A 27,734-nucleotide genomic window follows, 5' to 3' on the forward strand; every position below is an offset into this window, starting at 1 on the left:
GCATCCTGTCTGCCTGTTTATAGCAGGGGTCTGGTGCTGCACAGCCTCCCTTGGATGAAACAGACCTTGCAGTATAATTTTGTGCAAAATCTATCACTCTGAGCTCTCCCACTGTATAAAAATTACCTTTTAAGTGGCTAAGTAGACATCCAGCTCTATTCTTTTCTTCTTATTTCAAGAAACAATGGGAGTAACAGCACTTGCCTGCCTTACTAGAGTGCTGAGAGCTTTAATTAATGTCTCTAATTCAATTTGAACTCCTTGGATAAAAGGCACTGCCTTGTGACAGCGAAGGTATTGCTGAAAATAGAATATAATTAACACACAGATATCAATCACAAAGAAATTAAGTGTACATTCAAATACAACTTGCACTTTACAGAAAATACTTGCCTATATTTCCTCCAAGAATCCTGTAGACTCATAAGATAAAGAACATTTAATGTTCCAGGCTGAATTGGTATTAAGAAAAGGGCATCTTAAGCCACCTAAGAAACTCCAAGGGGCTTTAGGAGGGATCTCCATGTGCACGGGGGGATGAGCTTCCATGCTGGATGGAGCTGGAAAATGACTGTACCATGACTCAGAGTCAGCACATCCAACATTTCCTTCTCCCACTGCCTGTTTGCTGTGAACTGGAGCCGTGTCCCGGCTCACCCACGGATCATGTTTATTAACAGATGTGATGATTGCATGATGGTGTTTGTTGACACGAGCCATGAGCCATGAGGACCCAGCTCCCTCCCTGCTGTGCTGTGCTTCTCTTTTTCTCGTGGGGATGGGCTGCAGAGCTGGGTGTTGTTAACTGCTGCCCTTTGCTGAAATGGTTGGCATTCAGTGTAGGGCAGAAACACCTTGGGAAAGACACAAAGCAAACAGCAGGTTTGTGTTTTTGGAGATGCTACAGCCCAGTTCTGGCCTCTCCAACCAGTTCTTGGTCTAAAGAGCCACACAAACCCCATTGTGACTCCATGCTGACAATTGAAAAGTGAGGCCAAGACTCCACATGTAAGGGCACTGTTCAAGGTCATAGGGGGAGTTTGGGGCAGAGTTGAGCAAAACATTGGATTCTTGGCTCAAAACCCAGTGTCTGGCTCCCCCAAGCCCACTCTTTAGTCCACAGGTTGCTTCTGTGCCAGATTTAGCTGTTAGTTAGCCTGGGGTCTCCCTCCCTGCTCCTTCCCTGGTTCCTTTTGCCAAACCCACAGAACACATTTCACATCAGTGGAGCCCCATAAAGACACCTGAAAAATTAATTTCGGATTCAAGCTTGTTAGGAGGTAGACTGAGTGCACCTCACAATATTTCCTCAGACACAAGATAGTCCCACTTTAGTAAGCTTTATAGCTTCCATGGGGACCAGCCCTGTGGAATGGATTAATCTTTAATGTGAAACAACATCTCTACAGCAGCTACAGGGGGGAAAAAGATACTACTAAAAAATTAAAGTTGATGGTGTGATAGTAGTCTGGACCCAGTTGTGCTCCCCCATCCTCCATTGCCTCGGGCACCACTCCCTGCCCTCAGAACTGATCCAGGCAGCTTCCAGGCTGGAGATGTGATCATTTCTCCAGTGGTCTCAAGGCATGTTCTGCCCATATCTTACCTCCTGGATAAGAACATCACAGCCCCAATCATCCTGACTCCAGCAGTGCCCCAAAGGAAAGGAAGAGAGGATGAAGAGTGGTGTGTGGGGAATTAGGGACCGTCTCCTCTCTTTCACAAGCTGATATTTCCCCAGTGTATGATATTCACATGCAGGAGGACACACTGGGATTTCTCTGAGGCCCATTTTTGTTTGGCTCTTCTCATTTTTCAGTTCTCACTTGCGCTGTGCTGGAAACTGGAGGGAGGCTTTCCCCCACTTGGGTACATAAGAGCTCCCTTCCTCTCTCTGCAACAGAAATCCACTAGACAGTGAAATATTTAAGGGAAAACTGATCCAGGCTGGCAGATGAGGGGAATAGCTTTGGGTGAGTTTAATGAGCAGACAACCAAGGAAGCTGGGACAGCATGTACAGAGCAGGTGATTGTTGTCTGCACACCCAGCTCGTGGCAAACACGCTGAGTTTGAGCGGATGGGACAAAAACAGCCAGGCAGGGAAGGAGCCTGGGTGGAGAAGCAGTGAAAATGCACTTTGGAACTGGAATTTGGGGGTGCTGAGGGTGGGGAGCATTCCTCAGAAACGACCTTGGGCTCAGGAGTGAGTGGAAGCAGGGATGTTCTGTGCTCTGTTGCCCTCAGGGTAAGGCTAGAAACTCCCTTGATTTGTAAGGTAAAGTAGAACCATTCTGTGTGTGATGTGAGGGATTAAGCACTGAAAATCGCCCTGTTCAGGGGTGAAATAGGAGTCAGTGGTGAAGGCTGATGTTAAAAACGTCTCCAGAAAACAAACAACAGGAAGTGCAGGTACCACTAGTTTTAATAAGAGTAGTATTCCATCTGCAATTAGAAAGGACCAACAGAAAAATCAAACATTGGCTGACTTTCTCATACTTTCCACCCCCCCCCCCCCCCCCATTTCTTCCTGTAATGCAACAGCTGAGTGTCATCTTTATGACTTACACATCCCAGTTCTGTGCTGCAGCTCCTCCAGCACATGCTGTGCCCACGTGCAGGCTCCCACTCCCTGGCACACACACACAGAGGGCTCCTGAGCTGCCCAGCACACCCAGGGCTCCAGCCCACCTGCACAGCGGCTCACACACTCATTGCCACGGCATGCAGCCCTGCCATGCTCCAGGGGAAGCTCCTGGAGCAGAGGGATGGCCAGGCTGGCCACCAACACCTCTGCCCTGTGTTCTGCTGCTCCCAGCAGCCAAGGCTGACACAGTGTTGGAGTGCAGCTGGCACCTCCAGCACACCTCTCCTACACTCTCAGCAAAATCTTTTCTTTCTGGGAGTTACAAACTTTTAGAGGACTCAGGCTCAAAACCAGAAAGTTTTCTGGAGGTGTACAAAGAAGCCTGACATGAACTCTCACTGTGACAAAGTTCTGAGCAGCCTCATTTCTCCTTTTTAAAAAAGTATCTGCAGTCTCTCTGCACTGTGTTTTACAGAAACAGGTGGGTATCACCTGTCCTGAGCACAATTTGTGCTCCCAGATTTGGGAGGCAGCTTTAAGATCACTGCCAGCTCACAGTGCTGGCGCTCCCTCCACAAAACCCAGAAGGCAGGAGCAGGAACCAGCTGTGAGCATGGAGAGGACTTTTCCAAGCAGATCCCAGGGGCGAGGAGCACAGGCCAACAGGCTGAGCTGCTGCTGTGGGAGCAGGAGGGGACCATCCTGGGTGGGAGGTGACTGTCACAGACATCTTTTTATGAAAAATCCTTTCCTTAGGATTTTTCCTCCTGAGAAACTGAAAGGCCTCAGGAACAAAATGCAAACAATGATTATCTGCTGCTGTGGAATGCAACAGGTGCATCTGTGATTGGTCTCATGTGGTTGTTTCTAGTTAATGGCCAATCACAGTCAGCTGGCTCAGACAGAGAGCTCGAGCCACAAACCTTTGTTATCATTCATTCCTTCTCTATTCTTAGCCAGCCTTCTGATGAAATCCTTTCTTCTATTATTTTAGTATAGTTTTAATATAATATATATCATAAAATAATAAATCAGCCTTGTAAACATGGAGTCAGATCCTCATCTCTTCCCTCATCCTAAGACCCCTGTGAACACCGTCACAGGTGACAACTAAGCAGGCCCCTCACCTGCCACCTGGGGCACGGTGCCAGCAGTGCCAGGGTGCCAGCAGCCTGGCTGGGCTGAGGATGAGCCAAGGGCTGAGACGCTGGCAATGGGAGCCAGGAGAGCAGGGCTCTCTTCCAGCTGTACCCAAGGCTTGCTGTGTGACCTTTAGCAGGGCACCTTGCCCCTGGATTGCCTTCCCACTCATCATATGTCCTGTCACATGCCTGGGAGAGGAGCTGGCTCACACAGGGCTGTCCCCAGCTGTGGTGGTGTTCACAGGGGTCTGAGGATGAGGGAAGAGACGAGGATCTGACTCCATGTTTCAGAAGGCTTGATTTATTATTTTATGATATATATTACATTAAAACTATATTTAGAGAATAGAAGAAAGGATTTCATCAGAAGGCTAGCTAAGAATAGAATAGCAAAGAATGATAACAAAGGTTTGTGTCTCGGACAGAGTCCAAGCCAGCTGACTGTGATTGGCCATTAAATTACAAACATCTAACATGGGCCAATCACAGATGCACCTGTTGCATTTCACAGTAGCAGATAACCATTGTTTACATTTTGTTCCTGAGGCCTCCCAGCTTCTCAGGAGGAAAAATCCTAAGGAAAGGATCTTTCATAAAAGATGTCTGTGACACTCAGCCTTGCTTTGCTGCTCTCCCACAATAGCAGTGAGACTGTGCCCTGCTCCAGGTGCTGGGAAGGATCTCCCAGGCTCAATGTGCATGCTCAGCCTGTCACCCTGCAGAGCCCTTGATCTTGGGGAGCGCCTCAAGGTCCCTCCATAACTGAAATACCAACAGACCCCATCCCCTGCACCAAACACACCTCCCCAGCAGGAAAGCAGGGTGAGGACATTTTTATCTGTCAGAGTTTGGCAGGATTTCATAGTTGTGTGTGTCTGTGTGTCCGTGTGTGCTGTCGCCAGACCTGGGTAATTATTTTGTTTTATTTCTTTTTTTGGCAGCACTTGAAAGTGAGAGCTGGGTCTTTATAGATTGCTCAGGTTGCACAGAGTATGGATTAGAGATCATCAGAGAGACATGAAAGCAGGAGACACGTTTCTCTGGCACAGCATTAAAGGGACAATAAAGGGGCAATTGTAGCCTAGGGTGCAGCCACCTCCAGTGCCTGGCCTTCACTCGCCTTTGCTGCACTGTGGAGAACTTCACGAGGGAAATGATGGAGGAGCTGGGGTGAGGATGTCTCAGGTCAGGACCTGGTTATTTCAAAGGTGGTATATGCTCAAGAGGTTAAAGGCACCACTTAAATACATGAATAAAACACTGCCAAATACTCTAAGGTGTAACACAGGCAAAGTGAAGTCTTTTAATACTTGATTTTTCACGTCTGTTTTCACCCTGAGAGAAGATTGTCAAAGGATCCGAGCATTTTTAATCTCTCTCTTTCTCTCCCTCCTCCCTCTCCTCCCCTCCATTTCTCTTTCTCTCTCTCCTTCCTTCTATCCCCTCTGTCTTCCAACAGGACTCCACAGAATGGAGCAAGAATGAGAGGAAAAAGGCAGACAGAAAAGCATGAACTGGAGGCTTGTTGAGTTCCTCTACCTCCTGTTTATATGGGACCATATACTCATACAGCCCTCCCACCAGGACCCAGCTGCTACCAACCAACATGTCTCCAAGGAGTTTGATTGGCTTATTTCAGACAGGGGGCCTTTCCACCACTCACGGAGCTACTTATCCTTTGTGGAAAGACATCGTCAAGGATTTACAACCAGATATAAAATATACAGGTATGTTGGCTTCTGCGGGATTCACATGCTCTGAACCTGAGAGAAGCTGGGAAAAGAATGATCAAAACGATTCTTGTGCCATTGGCTGCTCCTGTGTTGAGCCAAAGCAGAATGCAATGCGGAGATTGTTTACCCAGAGTGATGGTGTTTTGTTTCCTTGTTCTGTCAGGGCCGAATGTATGTGCAGGCTGTGGGTCAGCAGACAGTCATGAGATTCTGGGCAGTTGGAATTGAGTTGGGTGCCTGTGCAGATTCAGTTTAGATGTAGTGTAATACAGAATAGAATAATATAGTATAATAAGGTAATTACAGAATCACAGAATCACAGAATAATGAGGTTGGAAGGGACCTCTAAGATCATTGAGTCCATCGTCTGCCCTAACACCTCAACTATAGCACCAAGTGCCATGTCCAGTCTTTTTTTAAACACATCCAGAGATGGTGATCCCACCACTCCCTGGGAAGAGCATTCCAGTACTTTATTATCCTTTCAGTGAAAAATTAATATCCAACCTGTACCTTCCCTGATGTAGCTGGAGGATGTGTCCTCTGGTTCTGTCAGAGACTGACCCCACCTGTGTGCAGCCTCCCTTCAGGAAGGCGTGGAGAGCAATAAGGTCCCCTCTAAGCCTCCTCTTCTCCAGGCTAAACAGCCCCAGCTCCTTCAAAGGTTCCTCATGGGGTTTGTGTTCCAATTTATGAGTCTTCTGATATCCATGGAGTCCTCCTTGTCATTTCTCCCTCCCACAGGGGTCACCTTGTGTTTCTGATCTCCTTCCTGTGCCTTGGATGAGTTTTTGGGTGCTGGGAGCTCTGCCAGCTCCCATGGGCTGCAGGCTGGGAGCTGCACCACTGTCCCCATTCCACCTGGCAATGCTGCTTTGGCTCCCCCTGGCCCCCAGCTGGCAATGCAAATTGCTTCAAAGGCTGGGGTGGAGCGCTCTGATAGTGAGATGAAGGCGCTGCAGTGTCATGGCAATGTGCACAGCACAGAGTGAGATGAAAAGGAGCTGAGGGGGTGGGTGTTCTTCATTCCTGGTGACAGACAGTTCACAGGCAGGTTCCCAAGCAGCTTTTTCAAATCAATGGAGCTCTGGACAGCCCGAGCCTCTGTACCAAACTCGTACATGTGAACTGCCAGTAGCTGCAGGTTCACATAAAGATGTCACCACGCACGTCAGCGTGACAGTTCTCACACTGCTGTGTTGGAGCCTTGGCTGTGTGCTGCCTACCACGGATCTTTGAGGATTTATCTCCATGTGTAAGTTGGACTTGGCCCAAGAACTGTGATCTTGATTTAAGAAACTGCAGAGAGTTAAAAAACCTACAGAGAATAGGCAGAATTTGGATTTTTATTTTGCCTTCTAGGTTTTTAAGCCTTAACTGTTGCTTGGTTCAAACTCTTCTTGCCAGCTGTGCTATCTAGAACCACCCTTTCCCCTCCTCATTTTAATCTGAAAAGCTGGGGCGCTCACATGAACGCCCTTTTGAAGCAGCAAGCACTTTGGAGTGAAGGGGAATAAGCCAGCAAGTGTCAGGAGATTTGTGCTGAAACCCAAAGAGACTGAAAAACTCTCCCAGCCACGTGTGCATTTACATAATTATATGGTCCTGTTGTGTGTGCTACAGAAAGACAGAGCCATGCAAAGTGGTGGGCAGGGAAATGCTGGTGAGCAGCCCGTGGCATTGTGCACATGGACACGGACATGGGGAGGGGGGAATTACAGGGAATTACAGGGAATCACCTGTGTGCAGGGAGTGTTGTCCCATGGGCACGGAGCCAGAGGCAGAGTGACAGAGATTTGTGAGGCATCAGCTCTGTGTGGGGAAGAAAAATGATTTGTTCTTGTCCTGCAGCCTCCAGGGAGTGCAGAACCCCCTCTCCTTACAGCAGCAAGGGCAGGTTAAAAATATTGTCCTGGCTTGTCCTCTCCAAAACAGCTCAGGGGGAAGACAGCCCCAAAACCTAAAAGCTGCGCTGCCTTGCTTCCACTGGTGCCTGTGTGCAGAGCAGCAGAGAAAATGCCTTTTCCCAAAAGCCTTTTTGCCTGGCTGTGCTCTGCCCAGCTCCCCTCCTGCCCTGCCTGCCAACACACACAGTGACCCAGCCCGCAGATCCCTGCCCTGCTCCTCGCCTCTGGCACTGGCTGTGCCCTTTGCTAAAGAGCTGTGCAGCCCAGGATGCCAGCACGGAGTCTGCAGGGGCTCGGGGCACAGAGGCACACGATGGATGTGTTCAGACATAGCTACGAACTGTCACTGTGGGTCAGGCCACAGATCCATCAAGCCTGGGATCCTGTCTCTGAGCATCACGGGGAAACGGGTCTGCAAGGACCTTGAGAGGTCGTTTAATCTGAGCCTTTCCCCCAGGGCAGGCTCAGGCATACCTGTGTCACATCTGACAGAGGTTTGTGGGGAATCTGGGAGGTTTCCTGTGATGGAGGATTCACACCCTGAGCAGGCAGCCTGTGCCATGGCTGTGCCTCCTCCACTTTTATAAAGGAGCCAAGAGTTTGTTTGCATGTGAAGCCTGTGGTTTGTTGTTTTATCTGTCAGGAGGAAAGGAACAAATTCCCTTTTGGTTTGTAGGAAACTAGTATGAATTTGAAGTCTTAGTTCAGTTTAGGATGAATTTTATGTATGGGAAGTGGGAAGGGATCTGTTTTCTCTGTTTGTGCTAAGTGTTGTTAAACCACTTATGAAAGACACGTGGAGCAGGTGGAGAACACAGCACCCTCCTCCCAACATGGGAGAAAAAGGGCATCAGCATTCTGTGTGCATGGCAGGTGTCTGAGATGGGTCTTGAAGGTAATGACCATGCTGGAGAAGTCACCATTACAAAAAAAAAAAAAAAAAAAAAAAAACCAAACCAGGAAATAAGCCAAAAATCCAGTGGAAGTAGTTAGGGAGAGGGTTTAGAGAGGACTGCAAGGGCATCTCATGGCCAAACACCACACAGTTGAGCTGAAGGAGGGAGCTGAGTGCTTGGGAATGCCACTCATGTGGGGCTTGGAGCTGCTGGGAGCTGAGCACCTTGGAAATCCAACTCTGGGACAAACCTGCTCAGCTGAGGAAGAGGAGAAAGCCTCACATGCTGCAGCAGAGCAGATGCAACGATCAGGTGGGAGTCTGGCTGGATGCTGCAGGGCTGTTTGTTTTTAATATCTGGCCCTGTTTGGCAGAACTGGTCACTTAAAAAGTGAGCCCATGCATTTTTAAAGGGATATCAGGCTCAGCCTGGCTATGGAGAATTAGTGGAGCCCCAGCCAATTCTCACAGTTAAGAGCTAGACTGTGCACACACTCTCCCAGAACATTCCGTTTTACTGAAACCCACAGGGGTAAAATCTCATTTTGTGGCCTCCTTAAATTGACTCCGAGAATCTGTAAAGGCTGTTGGGATTTTGTCAACTGTTTAATTCCAACATAGAAGCCTCTTTCCTACCAAAAGATGGCTCTCAATTGCTCTTTGCACTAGGCTAGCCCAAGGGAGGCACACATCCTGCATTAAGGATATCAATCCTTTCCTTATGAAAGCAGCTGATATGGAGCATGGGAATTTTCTGTGCAATCTTCTCCTTCAATGCCCCTTTCCTCCCATACTTTTTTAGGTTGGCTGGTTTTTAGTTTGTTGCTCTGTCAGGCAGTTCCTTGTGATTTTGCTGAGGGAGGTTTGGCCTGACCCCTGCTCTTCTCCCAGGGCTGATGGCAGCAGATCCCAAACCAGCCACAGTGACCAAAGGTTTGGAGAGGATGTGAAATAAGGTCAGAGGACTTCACCCAGCCCTAATTGAAGCACTGTTGGCTGTTTAGTGGTGATTTCCCTGGTGTCCTGCTGTGTGGGAACACGGACACATCACATTAGGGCCGTGTCATTTTCACTGGAAAGCCACCAAGGCAAAGCCACTGGTGGTGCTGAGAGCAGCATAAGGCAAAATGCAGAATTTTCTCCTTTTTGCAGGTGATGCTATAAAGGAAGCAACATAAAATCATGGAGGAGTCTTCCTTCTATCATTACTGAAGTCCAGAGCTTGTCAGCAGCCAGCACAGAGCCTGGTGCAGTGAGCAGGGCTATTTTATATTCTGCATAAGCAGAACTGCTGTAGAACCTCAGAGCTGATGATATCTTTCATAGGAAGCCTGGATGCAGGTCTAGCATCCGAGAGTGAGCAGACAGTTCACTGTTAAAACCCCTAAAGTCTTGTTACCTCCTTCCATGCATTTCATTTCAGTGGATTTTAGGTCTCTTTCTTGTAAAAACTCAGATCACTGATTTTCCTGGTACCCTCAGTCAAGGCTTCCACCTTGCATGTGGCATTAGGAGGAAGGCAGGCAAAGGGGGAGATGTTTTATATTAAATCATGAACAGTAGGAGTGGATACAATTGCATTAGGGAAGCACATTAGTCAGCATTGATTCATACTAATAAGGGTGGTTTAGGGGGGCCTCTGGCAGGAAAATGCTGCTTTGATCATTATCTGTGCACACTGGTGCTAATGCAGATAGGATGGCAGATGCTGAGAGTGGTTTGTGGGTTGTCTGAATATTCATTATCACCATCCTTGTTGTTATTCCTAGTCATGAGAGCCTGGGGTACGGGGTACTGCAGAAAGGCTGGAGAACAGATGAAGCTCAGCTTGGCTTTGGGACTGGGGTCCTGCTCAGACCAGAAAACATCCCTGTTACCACTGAACAGTTAACAGCTTCAGCCCACTGCTTTGAAGTATGTTGTCATGTTGTCCTTTTTTTTCTTTCTGCTTCTTCTCTCAGAAGTTATTTAGCTATAAGGCAAAGCAAAAAAATGGGCTGAGCACTGGAATGCTCCATGCAAATTGCCAGGCAGAGGCACTGACAGGAATTTCCCTGATGATGCTGCTCAGCTGAAGCAAGTTCTAGAAAAAACAAAACAACCAACAAACAAACAAACAAATCAAACCCAAAACAACAACAAAACTCCAAACATACAAAAACCAAACAAAAACAATGAAAAATCTTTCCTTAAAAGAAGAATAAAAGGCTTTGTTCAGTGTCAGAGGAGGGAGGCAAAGAGGGACAAGGTGAGATGGGTTCATCCAGCTGAGCAGAGATTGCCACTGCCAATTCTATGGAAACAGGGACAGAACACAGAGCTTTAGAAAGGGGAGCCCACAGGTGGAGTGGCAGAGAGGAGACACAGGCAGGACCTGGATTTTTGCCCCAGGTTTGTGCTGTGGCTGTGGGTGAGCTCATTTCCGCGTGCCCCAATTCCCTCCCCACCCCCTGAGAAGGGGAGATGAGGAGATGACAGCACTTGCCTGCTCTGCATTGCTGGGCAGACTTAATTAAAAGCTGCAAGATGTTTGGACATAAGGGACAGCAGCAATATAAAATGGATGATCACACGGGGCTGCGAGTGGAACGTGCATGTGCGAGAAGGAATGCGCGTTTTCCATGCGTGGGAGTTTAATTCCATTTTCTGAAACGACACTGGGGACAGGGAAGTCTGGCTGTCTGTGCGAGGGAGCAGGGAAACCCTGGGGTATAAAAAGGAGATCTGCTCACCTTGTAGCTTCTCCTGCAGTGGGACCAGTTAGAGGCTGCCTAATTTCATGAAACCTGCAAATACAGAATCCTTCTGAGACCTCTGTCAGGTCTGCTTAAATCAAAACTTAGTGAGGGAGGTGGCACCAAAGCAGCCAGTCCTGCCCATCCCTCCCTCTGCAGAGTGACAGGACAGAGCTGATAACTCACCAACACTTGGTACAGCAAGGTCCCAGATAGTTAAAAAGGAAAAGGAGCTTGTGAGACAAGAAAGACTGGGAGAAACTGGCTGCACATGCTGGACAGAAATTGGTTGGGATGCTGCCTGGGGGAAAAAAGCTGATTTTTTTTTTTCCTCCCAAAATGTTATTTCTCCAGGAGAACAGTGCAAGTCTAGGACAAATCAGTGGAGAGGTGAGAGGTGTCTCCATGTGATAAGAGTGTGCTTGGTGTGCCATTGAGAGTTAGATATTTTCTTGTAGGTAGAGGCTCAGTAGGAGTACGAAAACATAGGCTTGGATTATCGCTACTGCTACCTCTAGGATAGTTAGTAAGGAGAGAACTAGTAAGGTTAGGAGTGAAACTGCTGGTAATGTGGAGAACAAGGCTGTTGTGGCTGTAGAGATGAGCGTGACTTTCGAGGTGAAAGTGACTTGGTGGCTTTCAAGGCTTGTCAGGACAAAGCCTCAGCCGATGTGCTCAAGAGCTGGTCCTGCTTCAAGTGGGAGGCTGGATTAGGGACCCCCACGGTCCCATCTAACCAACATTTGTGTTATTTCCCTCTTTCTCCAATTCAGAGTGGACACTAAACTGTGTGCTCATAAAGGGATTTGCGCTGGTGAATGCATTCAGCCACACTAGAGATTTTTATTTAGTCCTAGAAAACCCACAAATCTGAGCAGCTACGTGCTCCCTAAATGTGTCACTCCCTCAGTGAGGAGAAGGGAAGGATCCTGAAGCCAGCATCCCTGCTGTGCACATAGCACAGGCTACAGCAGACTTAGAAATGCATATGCTGTTCTGCTGCTTGAATTTTCCCTTAGAGGAAAAAAAAAATGAAGGAGGAAAAAAGATTGGTCTCACAAAACTGTCTCACAAAACTTTCAAAGTTTTATGGCACCACAAATTAAAAACAATGAGCCAGATTCTCTGTGACATAAATGTGTGAAACTGTTGACTTCAAGGTAAATTCACCAATTTATCGGCTGGAGAATGTGTTCCAGCACACCCAGCACTGCCCAGGGCACACACACAGCCCCAGGGTTTGTATGACTGCCTGCCCTGGCTGGGAGGAGAATGAGCTTTTATAACTTCTGAGCAAAAGCAAAATATGACTCTTACATCAGGCACTGGGCTTGGCCAAGCTGGTCAGTGACTGTGAGGGTTTCATGGCTGGTTTTGTATCAGAATCACAGAATTGTTTTGGCTGGAAAAGTCTTCCAAGATTGAGTCCAACCTGTGCCTGATGCCCACCTTGTCCCCAGCCCAGAGCTCTGAGTGCCACCTCCAGCCCTTCCTGGGACACCTCCAGGGATGGGCACTCCAAACCTCCATGGGCAGACCTTTTCCATAAAAAAAAACTTTCCTGATGTCCTCACCTGGCTCAGCTTGAGGTAATTTCCTCTTGTCACTTGTCACTCCTGTCAGGGAGCTGTAGAGAGCAAGAAGGTCCCCCCTGAGCCTCCTTTTCTCCAGGCTAAAGTTGACTCCAATCTACAGAAGTTTGGCCTTTCCTGACTGGAACTGCCAGGCTGATTTTATGCAAACCTGTGATTTCCAGAGCTGAGGAACTCACCTGGCAGAAAAACAGTCTGACAGGTGAAAAAAAAAAAAAAGATAAAATAAAGTAAAATAAAGTAAAATAAAATAAAATAAAATAAAATAAAATAAAATAAAATGTTCATTTTTAACTAGATCACTTTCTGGTCCCATTCATTCTGTGGTCAGGGCATAGCAGAGGGACAGGATTGTGCAGATGGAGGCAGGAGGGTGACAAAGGGGACAGATGAGGCTGCTCTTTCCTGCAGCAATGTGCATGAAAGTTTTTTTTAAAGTGGTTGTGAGGTTGTTTTGGTTGTGCTAAGTTCTGGCACAGACAGAATCTATAAGAGCTGCTTCCATCATCTTTTCTGGCCCTTCTTCTCTCCATTCCTCATTGGCTGTTTTTGCTGTCCCTTTATTGCATCAAATTTAATCTACTGGTCAGTAGAGCAGTACAAAGAATTGATTTTGTGGTTCACTGGTTGTACAGAACAAAAATCATATTAAAAATGGGTTGATATGAAATGGATGTTTGTTCAACTTTTCAGTAAAATGAAAACATTGAAACATTTCATTTCAGGCTCAGTGAAAGTTTTAAGCCTTGCCGTTTATTTTCACTTTATTAATCCAGTGATTTTTTTTTTTTCGCAATTTTTGAGGCACTAAAGTTCATCTCAAGATATGAAGTCAAGTAGTGCCACTTCAAAAATGTCGAAAGAGGAACATTTTGATTTTGAGTGTATTGTGTTTAGCTGTTTGTTCTTCAGTTTGAATTTGCAAGGAGTTTTTATAACCTTGAGTTAGGGAAGGACTGAAAAACAAAAAAAGACTGACTGTCCTTTTCACTCTGTGAGTATGAAATCTTGAAATTCCCTGGGGTCCAGCTTTGATTTTCTCTGGGTTCAGCATCTTAGGATAAAGAAAAAACACAATAATAATTTCCCAGCATGGTTGGGCTGGAGTGAGAGCCAGGATGAGCAGCAGGAACGCAGCTGTGCCTGGGAAGGCTCGTGGTGCTTCCCAAAACCAGGCTGGGTGCTGGGACCCAGGCGCTGTGACAATGACAAACTGCACTCACAGATCCTCTCTCACACAGCCTGGCAGGTTTTCAGCCCTGTTCCACTTGACTGCATGTCTGAAGCATCCAAGGAAACGCCGTGAACGTTCTTCTCAAACAGCATTAAGGTGGTGCTTAGCTCAGTTGTGAATTGATGGGCACTGTTAGGCCTTTTAATCTTTGCTTACGGGTTTTTAGTCGTGCTGAAGTTCTGCTGACAAGGTTTTCTTATTAGGGTTTTATGCTATGTGTTTAAAAGGGACATCAGCTTTTTTTGTTTTCCAGTCACAGGCAAGGGTTTTTTAGGAGAAGACAGCACGGAAATTGAAGGACAGAGGGAGCTGAGATGAAAGGAGGTTCTTTTCTCCATGTGGAATGAGCAATGGAAATTCATCCAGGCAAAAAACACAGAATCCCCCTAGTTTATATTATGCCTGTAAAGGAGTGATGTACATTGGTTTGTAATCAGTACATGCCGTGTAAATAAATGTGTGTAAACCAAAACCTGAAATCCATTTCCATAGTGCATGTAAACAATGAAGCCTCCTGGTGTTGTCTTCGATGTAAATGCTCATCTAAAAATGACATTACTACACGTTTATGCAACTTTACGAAAGCCACAATTTACATTCCTGTCTAGCATCTCTAAAAGCAGTTGGCAAACAGGAACCATTCAGCGATGGGCATGAACCAGACAATTCCATCACACAGCATCTCCTCCAGCCCCAGCCTTCATTCCTCATGCAGTGCAGGGACTGCTGCTGTCACATCCCCTGCATAATGCAGCTCCCTGCATATGTGCAGCTTGCCATGGATCTGCATAAGCAGAATGAAGGCAGGAGCAGGGGCTGGCAGGGAATGGCTGGGGCCGAGCTGTGCAGAGCTTTGTCCTGGGGTGTGTGAGCAGGCACAGAGCTTGGCCCTGGCCAGGCTGGAGGAGCAGCTGCTCTGGCTGCCTTTGGATTCGGATGGTGACGGCTTGGGAACATCCCTGGCAGCTACAGGGCTTGACAGAAGGACACACGTCTCCTTCTCTGATATTCTTGAGAACAGAGGGCAAGAGGAAGGAAAGGTGGCACCAGCCTTGATATGCCTGGAAGTGCTGAAATATGGGAGCAGAAAATCTGCCTAGGCTCAGAAGGGCAGCCCTGCATACGAAGGTGGCACAGGGACGGTGTGGAGGCAGAGCGGTGGAGGAATTCACATTCTGATGAGCAGTTGATAAGTTCATATTCTGATGAGGCTCCCATGGTCAGGAACCATGCCACCAGCCTTTGTTATGCCTGGAGATGCTAAAATAGGGGAGCAGAAAATCTGCCCAAGTTGAGAAGGGCAGCCCTGCATCCGAAGGTGGAAGCGCATGCCCAGCCATGGGAACAGTGTAGAGGAAGAGCGGTGGATGAATTCACATTCTGATGAGCAGTTGATAAGTTCACATTCTGATGAAGCTCTCATGGTCAGGCACCATGGCACCAGCCTTTGATATGCCTGGAGCTGCTAAAATAGGGGAGCAGAAAATCTGTCCAGGCTCAGGAAGGGCAGCCCTACATCCGAAGGTGGCAGTGCACTCCCAGCCATGGAGGCAGAGCAGTTGTTAAGCTCACATTCTGATGAGCAGTTGATAAGTTCACATTCTGATGAGGCTCTTGTGGTCAGGACACACCATTTCCTCTGGAGAAAAGCACTCCAGTGAGCTGTGTGCCTGGAAAGGCAGATCAGTGCCCTGCCTGCTGATCCAGGAGAGCTCTCAGCTGGATTGGCCGAGTGCTAGCACAGATCTCCAGAGCTGCATCTTCCAGCAGGAAAATTCCCCTTCTCCATCCATAACAAAACATTTTGATCCTCCTCCCAGTGAATCCCAGGAGCAGCACAGAAATATTTCAGTCACTGAACCTTTCCAAAGAGATCTGCATCCTGCTGGGCTTGGACAAGGATGTCCACATGCTGTCCCTTCAGAGACCTCCTGAATGGTGGGGGAGTGTTCCTCTCCACATGTCAAGTGGAGGCTGTGCCCAGCAGGGCTGCTCCCAGCATGCTGTGACAGCAATGACTCTGCACATTCATCTCAGATTCCTCCAGAGCAGCACACTATGGTCCAGTGGCTTGGGAACATATTTTAAAAGCTAACAAGGCTAAGAGAAGCTTTCACTCTCTTTCTTTAATAAAAAATATTTTTAGCTGCTTTTAAAAATTATTTTTAATAATCTTATTAATTCTGTTTTCAAACCAGGCAGATGCTTATTTCTGCAGAGAAGTTGTTACATTAAAATAAAAAAGTCATCCTGTTAGATAGACAGAATAATTTTGTTCTGGCACAAGTAGCACTGGGAGAAGGCATTTTAGGGTTTTTTCTTTTATATTTCTGGATCCCTCCAATGTTTTCCTCAGATTCCAGAAAGGATATTTTTTTTCCCCTTTCTTTTTTGCTAATTGCTACCCACCAGGCTCTGTAAATGGAACAAGAAGTGTCCACCAGGACAGCCTGAGCCATCCAGGCAGCTTTCCTGGGCTAAGCTGCTGAGAGCAGGTACAGAACCCAAGGACACAAAGAAAGCCTGGGCTCAGCTTTGCCTGCAGCAGGGTTTGGGCAGGATCTGCTCTACAGGCAGCGTGATATCAAACATTCCTGTGCAGAGCCAGCACTTCCTTTGTGCTGCTGCCCACGTGTGTGCCCAGGAAGGAGCTGACACAGCACCCAGCTGTCCTGGCACAGCCCAGCTTCCCTCAGGAGAGCTCTGGGCAGGTGAGACCTGCTCTGCTCCAAGGCATGGGGCTGATGGAGGCAGCTTTGGCTGCCAGGAGTGCTCACCAGGGCTCTGTTTGCTGGCGGCCAAGCCTGGGAGCTCTTGGGACCGAACCCCTTCCACACCGGCAGCTCTTCACCCTTCCAGCCCTGGCATGGTGACCACAAAGTCTTTACAGGAAGCTGCTGTGAGGTTTCCTTCACTGTGGATTTATTTTTTTTCCTGGTCAAATACACCCCATCCACTGAAAACCATGGAGAGAGGGAGGAGAGGAGATGGGTAGGGATGGTGCTGACACCCACCCAGCTCTCTGGGATGAGGCGCTGCAGTGCAGGCTGCTGGCAGCTGCTGCCTCCCCCTCCTCCTCCTCTTCCTCCTCCTCCTCCTCCCTCCCTGCAGACTCCTCACAGCTGCCTGGCTCTGGAGCCACTGATCCAAGAAGCCAGAGGTGCTCCCCATCCCCACGCTCTGTGGCATGGGAAAGCCTCTGAGCTGCTCCAGCAGCTGCCTGAGAGGGAGCCCTGGGCTCTGGCAGTGGCAGCTGGGCCAGGCTGGGGCTTCCAGAGGGGAGGGATCCTCTGAAGGATCTGTGATGCTTCTAAATCAAAGTCCTGCTGACAACACAGAGCACTAAATGCCTGCCTGGGGATCTGCTCCTGCAGTCATGTGACGGCATCAGAATTTAAGCTTTAATTAAGGAATGAGTGCAGGCAGGGAGGGAAGAGTCTCTAGTCCTTATGGCTACAAAAGAAAGCTTGGAAACATGACCTGAGTGCAACCAACATCTGCTTTAATGTGCAGATGGCTCCCAGCAGAGGGGAGAGCAGCGGGGAGAGGAAGCCATTCCATCAAATCCTCAATCAGGTCAAGCCAGCTTGTGCTTCTGCTTGCAATGAAAGAGCTTTTTTGGAGGGAGAGTCCAGAAAGCTGTGCTATGGAAGAATTAAATGGAATTGTGGAAGCCTAGAAAGGCTTGGGATCGCCTAGTCTTGACACCCTGACATGGGCAGGGATGCCACCCATGAGACTGAGTTGCTCAGGGCTGTCCTGCAGCTTTTCTGGGCCAGGTTTCACACAAGTTTCACAGGAAAAATGTCTGGAGGTGTGAGAGTTGCCTAGCTGAACCTGCCAGTGGTGCACAGCACGTTTTAGGCAGCAGCATGGAAATCCTCTGCTCTGGGGTTGAGGCAGGAGGGGTTTTGCCTCCTGGATTCCCTTAGCCCAAATTGAAGGGACGCCTTTAATGTCCCCTTGTGTCAACATCTGCTGGCCCCAAACCCTGCACTGTGCTTTCTCCTGACATCAGTTTCAGCAAGGGTAGGGGAAAACCAGGCAGTTTAGAGGCCAGTTAAGGAGAAACCTCTGGATACTCTCCATCTCCCAGGGATACACAAGGCTTGCTGAAGGAGAACCCTGTTTGATGGCTGTGCTCTCACCAGGGCCTGCAGGCTCCAAAATGCCTGATATTGCAACAAGCTCTGGTTCCCCTGAGTGAGAGTGCCATGGAAAAGCTGCTGGAAGAGCTCCCCTGCTACTTACAGCTGGGACCAGCTCTGGACTCTGACTCAGTCAAGCACCCTGACACTCGGAGCTTGTCATTCCTGCAATCAAAGTGTCTCCTGGCAAGCTGCAAACACAGGTTTCATGGGTTTCAGGGGCTGCTGGTGACTGGCAGCTCTGCTGCAGTGTGGGCTGGGTTTCAGTGCTGATTTGAGATCTGAACATCACAGAGCACTCGGGGCATTCAGGTTGGATGAGGATGCACTGACCAGCGAGGGACACTTGAGCCCCATGGCAACCTGCAGATGGGAGAAGCTGTGTTATCTCTGGAGGGCAAATTCTATTGCTTGTGCATCCCTGCAAAATTTTTTCATTATCCATGCACCCCTGAACGGTATTTTCATTGTCCATGCACCCCTGAAAGATGTTTTCTTTATCCATGTACCCCTGAAAGGTGTTTTCATTGTCCATGCCTCTCTGAAAGGTGTTTTCACTATCCTTGCATCCCTGAAAGTTGTTTTCACTGTCCATGCATCCCTGAAAGGTGTGTTCATTGTCCATGCACCCCTGAAAGGTGTTTTTCTTACAAATGCATCCCTGAAAGATGTTTTCATTATCCATGTACCCCTGAAAGGTGTTTTCACTATCCATGTACCCCTGAAAGGTGTTTTCACTATCCATGCATCCCTGAAAGGTGTTTTCACTGTCCATGTGCCCCTGAAAGATGTTTCCATAGACCTTCATCACTTTGCCTTCCCTCCCCTTTTTCTCATACTGGTTATTTCCTTTTCAGCAAAGGCAAACCCACCCAGCGAGTATTCAGCATTAAAAATGGCAGTGTTATCTTCCAGCTCTTGAGTGAAAACCCCAGAAAGAGCATCACTTTTAACTCCCCTCGGATGTCTGGGGCAGTCCCTGGCGAGTGCAGGTGCACAGCCAGGGTTGGGCTAATCAGAGAGCCTGGTACACAGGGAAGAGCGTGTGTGGCATGGTTAAGGGCAAGCAGGAAATATAGGAATAAGACAAGAAGTTTTTTAGCTTCATCTCTGATTAAAGCAAAGTGAATAGTCCCACACTCCTTGTTCTCCTTGTTTTGCTTCCCCTGTGTTCCTCCCCTTCTCCCCCATTCATGTGCAGACTGTGAAAGTGTCAGATTCCCCCCTCCCACCCATAAAAGACTCCTCTCTGTTCCTTGGGAGTATTTGATATTTGGAGTCTGTGCTGTACTGTTCAGCAGCGAGTGTTGCCAAGTCACATGATGAACTGTATCTCAAGACTATTTAATGTCTCTTCAAAGCCCACACTTTCAGAGTCCTGTGATTATGTAAATGTCTCAACTCAATTTTTAAAGTAAGTTTACGGCCCTCATAATTGCAGAGGAAAACTTGATAATACGACTCCTACATACTCAGAAAGCAGAAGGCAAAAAAAAAAAAAAAAAAAAAAAAGAAGGAAAGAAAAAAAAAAACCCTGAAGTTTATCAGATTTTAAAAGTCTCATGAATTTTAAAAGCAATCTCTTAATTCTTTTTTTGAGCTTGACTCATGATTTTCAAACTGTCACCAGTGTGGCTGTAGGGATTGTAAGGCTGGTTTGTTATCTTATTAGGTAACTTACATAAAATATCCGAGCCCGTGGAGACTCAGAGATGGAGTATTGCATTTCAGTGCTCATCTGGAAACAATGGTGTCTTTTCTTCTGTGGAGTTGCTCAGGATCTCCTCTTAATCCAGGTCTCCAGTCACTACTGCAGCATAAATATTTCCCCAAATTATATTAATGTTAATCATATGAATGAGAATAGCCATAATATTGATCTTCGTAATACTTAGGTTATTAAATTTGAGTTTGAAGGTAGTTTTGTGGCGCGGTTCATAACAGCAAATCTCCCCAGCGTGCATAAGCAGGGGGAGCAGGCCACAGAGCAATAGCACTGCAAACCCAGGGAGAAATATATTCCAGAATCTTCCATCCTACCACAGGATTGCACAGGGAACAGACACTTGTGGCAGAGTTAGCAATGCCACAGCTGAAGTTTTGCTAATTGCTTGATGACCTCAGACGAACTGGATTGATCTGAATGGAGAAAAAAGTTGAATGTTGAAATGAATTGTGCCAGTATTTCTATGGGCATATGCACCACTCATGGACTCTTTATTCATCGCAGAATGCTTTGGGTTGGAAGAGATTTTAAAAAAACCTAAACAGTTCCAAACCCTACCATGGGCAGGGACACCTTCCATTGTCCCAGGCTGCTCCAAGCTTCATTCAGCCTGGCCTTGGGCACTGCCAGACATCTGGAATCCCCAGCAATACTCCTGGAATGTCTGCAGACACAGCAGCAGGGATGCTGCTGTGATAAGATGAAGAGCGATCAATTGTTGCTTGCCTTCCCCATGCAGATTTACTCAGGCTGTGTGATTCTGTTTGGGATCCACACACACTGAGGGGTCAGGAGCTGACAGAACCAGCAGGGCTCTGTGGTCACTCAGAAATGGCTCTGTGCCCACAGGACCGCTGATGTTTGAGGTGCACGCAGCTGCTGAGGTGTCTGCAGCATCTTGCACAGCCCACAGTGGATTAAATGAAATCTGAGAGTGCTTCCCTGTGAAATGACTCTGTAATAAGGGACAGAAATTACCAGCTCTTCCAGCACGTAAAAAACCAGGAACCAAGAGTGTGCAAGGGGCTGAATGCTACTATATAATAAGCTTACAGGATAATTGCCAACTGTACTTGGACTTAATTTTCTCCTGCAGAAGGGTCATAAAAATAAGTTTATTGTTGTCACTCTGGGGAACTGAGATATTTGGATCAGGTCTTTAAAAAAGACGGTATTTTATCTCCCCCTTGAACAGATCAGCTTTGTTGGTGGTCATCTCCTGCACAATTGTGAGTGAGCATCCAAAGGAAAACAATTTCTATGCACAGTGGCAGCCTGTGAGCTGGCACAGAAGAGTCTCAGCTCCCTGTCAAGGTCTCACAAGTGTTTGTAACACTGAAGTAGGATTTTCACTCACAGTCTTAGGGACTGTGCACTGAAAGAGGAGCAGAACTGATGAAATTCCACGAGGGTGGAGGGAAACAACAGAATGGAAATGTCTTTGTATTTTAGGTGCAATAAAATTGTCAAGGTGAGGCAGAAAAACATTTTCTCCACAGTAAGGTCTTGTCAAAACGCTTTATTTCATTAGGTATAGAGTGTTTCAGGCTGATGAATTGGCTTCAACGTATTTTTGATATCTTATCTGCTCTGGTCACCAGTGACTATGGTGAGAGCAAGAGATCTAAGGAACGAGCTATTTTGACAAAATTTTTGTCTTGTGAAAACATTACAAGCTGTTCCAGATTCTTCCAACGTGGAACAAAGCCAGATCCTGCAGGCCTGGAAGCAGCTACCGAAAGGAATCCTCTCCTGGGCAGCTCCAGCCACAGCTGAAGCTGGAGCTCTCCCAAACGTGAGCGATTTAAGCTTTGTCTGGAGACACGGAGCTGGAGCCCTTACCAATTACAGATGAGTTATCCTCAGGTGCCACGGGGAGAGTGCGCAGGGACTGAGCAGTAAAGGATTAGCCAGAGCGCACAGAAATATTGAGCAACTCACTACTACCTCCTATTGTGCTCGTGCCAGTGGAAATCCTTCTCGGAACGGCATATTTTATTCAATTTTTAAGAGCTCTCGATTTTTCATTGAGGAAGGGAAGCTGGAGCAGGCTCTGATCCGGAATCAATCAGCCCACCCTCACAGGGAAGCTCTGAGGAAGAGCTCTTGCTCTTTGGTCCTTTATCTTCTCTGAGAACTCCCAGAAATTGTATTTCTGAATGGGATTGAGAGTGAGGGAGAGGGAAAAGCACAGCCTGGGCAACCCTCAGCTAAATCTCACAGACTTCTGTCCTGTAAATATCCTGTAGTAACTAACCCTAGGGACAGCATCCCAAACAACATTTCTCCAATCAGAATGTTTCAGACTTCAAAAAGGTATTTAATCACATTGTGTGGGTAGATAACTGCCCAAGTACCAAATTCCTGTAGATTTTACATTTTTTTAAAAAATGAGGAATTTTTAAACAAGATCTGCTGCACTCTGAAATCATGCCATCCATAACATAAGCCATGAATTTATTCTCCGTGGTAATAAATCACTAGATATGCACAATGATAAAAGGGGGAATAACAGACACGGCTCATCCAGGGATCTCCAAGCTCTTTGCAGCCATTAGAGTTCTTTAGGATAGGGGAGGAAAAGGCTGGGCTTTGTTTGTTTGTTTGGAATGAATAAATTAATCATTAGTAAAATATTATGCAGTTCGTCAGATATATTATTCACTAGCTATTTGTCAAAATAACAGCTCAGTCATATATCATCAGAACTAAACATTTTTAATGTGTGTATCTCTAGGTGATTTATTCAGGCTTTTGGTATTTTGGTTATTGATCAGTTACAACTCCATTCCCTTGGGAGGCAGAGATGTGGAAGGTTGGGAGCTCTTGGCGAACTTGGACCATCTCTTTTTGCTGTGGTTTTGTTCAGGACCTGAAAAAAGCAGGATACTGCATCTGGGTTTCCTTTAGGCACTGCCTCAATAGATCTGCCTTAATTCTGATTATCTCTAGCCAATGTTAGTCTACCTCAGGTAGGAAAATCCACCCCCTTATTCAAAATCAAACTGTGATCTGACTGCTCTGGGTTCTTGCAGGACCAGTGTCTGACCCCAGCACCAATGCCCTCATCCCTTCTGAGTTATCTCAACTGTTCAGTGTCTCCCCAGCTCACAGCTGCTGCACCAGAGGCTTTAGGGCTCCCAGCTCACTGCTCCGTGTGATAAATCACACAATTTCAGAAATACTGGGGGAGAACAGAGCAGTCTTTTACCAGGTCCCTCCCAGCTCCCTCTGCTGTGCCAGCGAGCTGGACTCCTTCCAGAAGTGCCTGAGCAGAGTGAAGCTACGTGACTGACACTGCCCAGCTCCCCTTGTCATTCGTGACCAGCATCCCAGAAGGTTGCAGCTCCTTCCAGGCCTTTATTGGAGTCAAACACTGCAGCCTCTCCCCTGGGTTTTATTAGGGAAGCTGGTGCCAAATCACCCAGCTCCCTCCTACTCGATAAAAAATGTTTATAACCCAGTAAATTCTAACATATCAGCAGCTTGTTATGGAGGGAAAAGGTCACTGGGAGAGAAAGGGAAAAAAAAAAACCAAAGTTACCCTTCCATTGGAAATGCTGGCTGGGTACAGACGAAGGAGTCAGAACCAGGAAAATATCTTTTGATATGATAAAGTCTCATAATAGAAAATGTTGCTGCAATACAGGCCTCGTTTCTTCAGATAAATATTTAATATAGATCACTAAAGATTAATCGAGTACAGAAAAGTGTCTCTCCTATGGTTGGTGTAAAGAAAACATCTTCTCGTTAATTTATTATGGAGCCCGAAATGAGAAAAATCCTATGGAGAGAAATGCAGGGTACGGTTTCCATAGAGAAGCAGAGCACCACACCAGAATTTATTTAGTGTGTGGGCAGAAGACTTCCCAGAGCCAGCTGCAGCGTGGCGTTCGCGTGATAAAAAATCCCAGTGTGGGAAGGAGCCTCGCAGAGACACTGCTCGTGTCTTGCTGCTCTGAACCCTGCACGTCCCGAAAGGGTGAGAGCTGAGGGGCATTCAGAGCCTGGGTGCAGACTGTGCAATGGCAGGTGGAACATCACAGCTGCCTCTCAGAAAGGCATTAAATCCCTCTGGAGTGAGGTGGTGCCCCCAGCTCACTGTCAGGAGAGCCCCTCATCCTGGAGGCTCCTTGCTCTAGCCAGGATTCCTGATAGCCATGTCCCTTGATGTCACTGTGGCATTTCACAGTGCTGAGCAGTAAGAAATTCAGGTGTTCCACAGTGCTGGGACATGTTCAGTCAGTTCCTCTCTGATAGGTAAAGGACAGGGTCCCTCTGCTTTCTTCCCCCGTCCACAGAAACCATCATCCCAACCATTTTGCAGCATTAAATCAGACAGCAACAGAGAATAAATAATGAATAGCAGAAGGCTCTTTGGAGTGAGGTGGTGCCCCCAGCTCACTGTCAGGAGAGCCCCTCACCCTGAAGGCTCAATACTTTAGCCAGGATTCCTGATAACCATGTCCCTCAATGGCACTGTGGCATTTCACAGTGCTGAGCAGTAAGGAATTCAGGTGCTGCTGTGGGATTCCCATCTCCCACAGTGCTGGGACATGTTCAGTTATCAATACAGGGCAACCCCAGTGTAGGGAAATAATGTGCTCTGACTCCATGATTCAGAAGGCTGAACAATTGGTTTATTAAGCTAGGTTATATTACAGTAATACTATATTAAAACTGTACTGAAAAGATACTAAAGATAAACCTGTGACTGTCTGAGACAGTCACGACACAGCTTTGGCCCAATTGGCCAATTAATCTAAACAACCATCAGCAAAGTCCAATTAACAAATCACTTTGGGTAAACAACCTCTATAACACATTCCACATGTGCTAAACAAGAGCAGCAAATGAAGATAAGAACTGTTTTCTCTTCTCTCTCTCTGTTCAGAGAATGTGAATATCCCATCCAGTCTGTTTCTCTGTGATGGGTAAAGCACAGGGTCCCTCTGCTTCCTCCCCCCATCCACAGAAACCATCATCCCAACCATGTTGCAGCATTAAATAGGACAGCGACAGGGAATAATCATAAATAGCAGCAGATATGGTATGAGGGGGAAAAATCAGAGTCACAGGCAGGGGAGGAGAGATAAAAGATCCAATTTCAGCTGAGACTGAAATGGAAAAATGAGTCAATGAGATGGAGAGACATGAGGGTTGTTCCAGCTGGCAAGTTCCACTGATGTGGAGCCTCTGGCACCACCAGCATCTTGTGGTGAACTTGTGAACAAGGGGGTACCTCTTGTTTTTAGCTGAAGTGGGCAGGAAAATCCAGCAGACCTGTTTGTGCTCAGGTAACAGAGAAGCTCCCTCCCTGAAATGTGTATTCTAGAGATCAGAAACTACTCTGGAGAGAAGGAGGCTGGAACACATTTCCGCCTCTCCAAGAAGCCCATCACACCATGTCTAGTTGTTTCTCCAGAGGTAAAACTTTCATTTTCTCCTTGATCTTTCTCTGTGGACACCTTCCCTGTTTAGGGAACATTTTTGCCAGGCAGTTGGCAAAATGTGAGTCTGCATGTTTAGCTCTCCCCATGAGAGAGGCTGAGGGAGGAAAGTTGAATGCCACCCATCAGACCCTCTGTGCACAGCTGGGAGGTGAGCAGGGGATGGAGCTGGGAGGAACATGGCAAAACCATGGCTAGAAGGGATGGCTGCTCCATTTCTGTGCCAAATGCAGCTCCAAGGGTGTCTTCTGCCTGAACTCACCATGAAATCCTAAACCTCAGGGACACTGGGGTGCTCTCTTTGCAGTCTGCATCTCTCAAGTCTTGACTGCACCCAGACCCCAAGGAACAACCAAAATCATAAATAATAATTTTTCTGGTTCTATCACAGGCTGTTGGACTCTATACAGGTGGAAATCAACAGCAGCTCTAAGCTGGGACTATCTAGAAGAAACACCAACGCATTTTTAATAGCAGCAGGGACTGTAGCAGTCATTTAATATGAAACTATTCTGTGTGTAGAACATTTATTTGTGGCATATGGCACGGATCTGGCCAGGAAAATTGCAACAGCTAATTATTAACAGTTATCCCACCCATCCCACCCCCTGGATAACCCATGGCTGACCAAGGGGCCCCTGTTTTGTCCCCTGCAAGCACCATGACTGCACTGCAGCTCGGTCCCTGTCACCTTGGTCTCTGACTCTGCCTGTCATGCTCAGCACTCCCACTGCAGCGAGCCACAGATATAATCTATGGAACACAAATATGATTTTATAATAAGTTTTCTATGCAGCCAGGATAAAATGCCAAACAGAATCAGAAAACAATCAGTCAGTGAAACTCAGCCCTGGTGATGAGCGCGCTGCTGGGCACGGTCCAGTGCCCAGGAAGATTGAGGCTTTAAATACAGGCACCACCTGCCCTTCCAGAGACAGGGAAAAGTGGGGCAAGGAGAGACAGGCAGGGGAGGTGGGGATGCCCAGAGTTGTCTCCTGTTAGGGATAAGTTAAACCATGAACAGCATCAGAGCTGCACTAAGACACTTTAGTGTCTCCCTGTAGGTGGAGATGGGATTTGGCAGCAGCTGGGCTTTGGCAGGGGCAGGGGAAGGAGCAGGGACAGATCTTGGTGAGATAAACGTGCACTTGTTGTGGAGGCCTCTGGGTGCTGCTCTTGCACAGAGCCGGATAATTCATTCCTCCCACAGTTTTAGAAGCCTCCCTGCCCTCCATTAGGTTTCCAGGTTGGGAGAAGTTTGTATCAGGTTCTTTGGCAGGATAAAGAATGTGGTATGTAGGACACTGTGTCTGTCCTGCTCTGCACACTGCAGGAGCTGGGGGAGAGAAAAATGGAAAGGAAGGCTGGGAATCATGAGGAGGGGAAGGAACTCCACCAAAAAGGAGGAGAAAGGAGAAAGTTGGATGCCTTGGTGTGGAGAGAAGTGATGAAATGCATCCCACTAATGGAGCATCACTCAACTTCTCTGGGGATTTATCCTAGTCCAGAGAGGGCAGAGCTGTATGCCAAGGATAAAGACCTAGCCCAGGGCAAGAAAGCATCTGTTCTACTGTCCCCCTTCCTCCTGGCACTTGCTCAGCACTGGGGATTGTGAGGCTTCCAGTCAGCAGGAGAAAAGATCAGGACCTGCTCTCCACCAGACTGCAAAGATATTGCTTTTTATTTTCTGTTCCTCTGGTGTTTGTAAGAGTTGGGGGATTCACATTTGCTTTTTTTCCTGTCTCCTTTAAGCACTCCACGCTTGAGTCATATAATTGTATAACTCACAACTTCCATTTAAAAAATAAGAATAGGCTGTCTTTTAGGATTGCGGAGGAAAGCCAGAAAATGCAAGTCTTTAAATCTCAAAACACAGAAGGCAAATAAAAAGCATTGCAGATATTGTTGTTTCGCTCAGTAGATAAATATATACATATGCATGTGCTTCTAAATTCTGGGGTTCAGTTCATTCTTTGGGAGCACAGCTCAGATGTGCAATAGCACATAATCCCTAACTCAGGTGTGTGTGTATGTGGAATTAGAATAGGAACTGATAATTTAACCTTGCCCAATCCTCCCCTCCTGAAACAGCCATGAGGGGAGGTTTTCCATGGAATGCCATGATGGCTTGGGTTGGAAGAGCCCTTAAAGATCACCCAGTTCCAATCCTCTGCCACAAGAAGGGACAGATTGGGGTGACTCCTCAGCTTTTCAGCAGCATCTGATGCCCTCAGACTGAATTTTCATCCTCAGAAGGATCCTGCATTTATATTCCTGTATGATATATATTATATTAAAACTATACTGAAAGAATAGAAGAAAGGACTTCATCAGAAGGCTAGCTAAGAATAGAATAGCAAAGAATGATAACAAAGGTTTGTGTCTCGGACTCTCTGCCCAAGCCAGCTGACTGTGATTGGCATTAAATAGAAACATCCAACCTGGGTCAATCACAGATGCACCTGTTGCATTCCACAGCAGCAGATAATCATTGTTTACATTTTGTTCCTGAGGCCTCCCAGCTTCTCAGGAGGAAAAATCCTAAGGAAAGAATTTTCCATAAAATGTGTCTGTGACATGCTTGCTC

The 27,734-nt window shown here is 47.1% G+C and overlaps 1 protein-coding gene across 1 annotated transcript in view; it reads left to right on the top strand.

Annotated features, from left to right (window-relative positions):
• The window catches only part of BRINP1 (BMP/retinoic acid inducible neural specific 1), a 92,889-nt gene that overhangs the window by 25,242 nt on the left and 39,913 nt on the right, over positions 1–27,734 (top strand). The window contains exon 2 of the mRNA XM_054284118.1: positions 5,187–5,454. Coding sequence (XP_054140093.1) covers positions 5,237–5,454 — 218 coding nt within the window. The 5' untranslated portion in view covers positions 5,187–5,236. The remainder of the gene's footprint in view (positions 1–5,186; positions 5,455–27,734) is intronic.

The sequence above is a fragment of the Melozone crissalis genome, unplaced genomic scaffold (assembly GCF_028551555.1).
Source record: "Melozone crissalis strain CALT ecotype California unplaced genomic scaffold, PUWL_Pcris_2 ptg000041l_1, whole genome shotgun sequence".
In the NCBI taxonomy this organism is placed as follows: domain Eukaryota; kingdom Metazoa; phylum Chordata; class Aves; order Passeriformes; family Passerellidae; genus Melozone; species Melozone crissalis.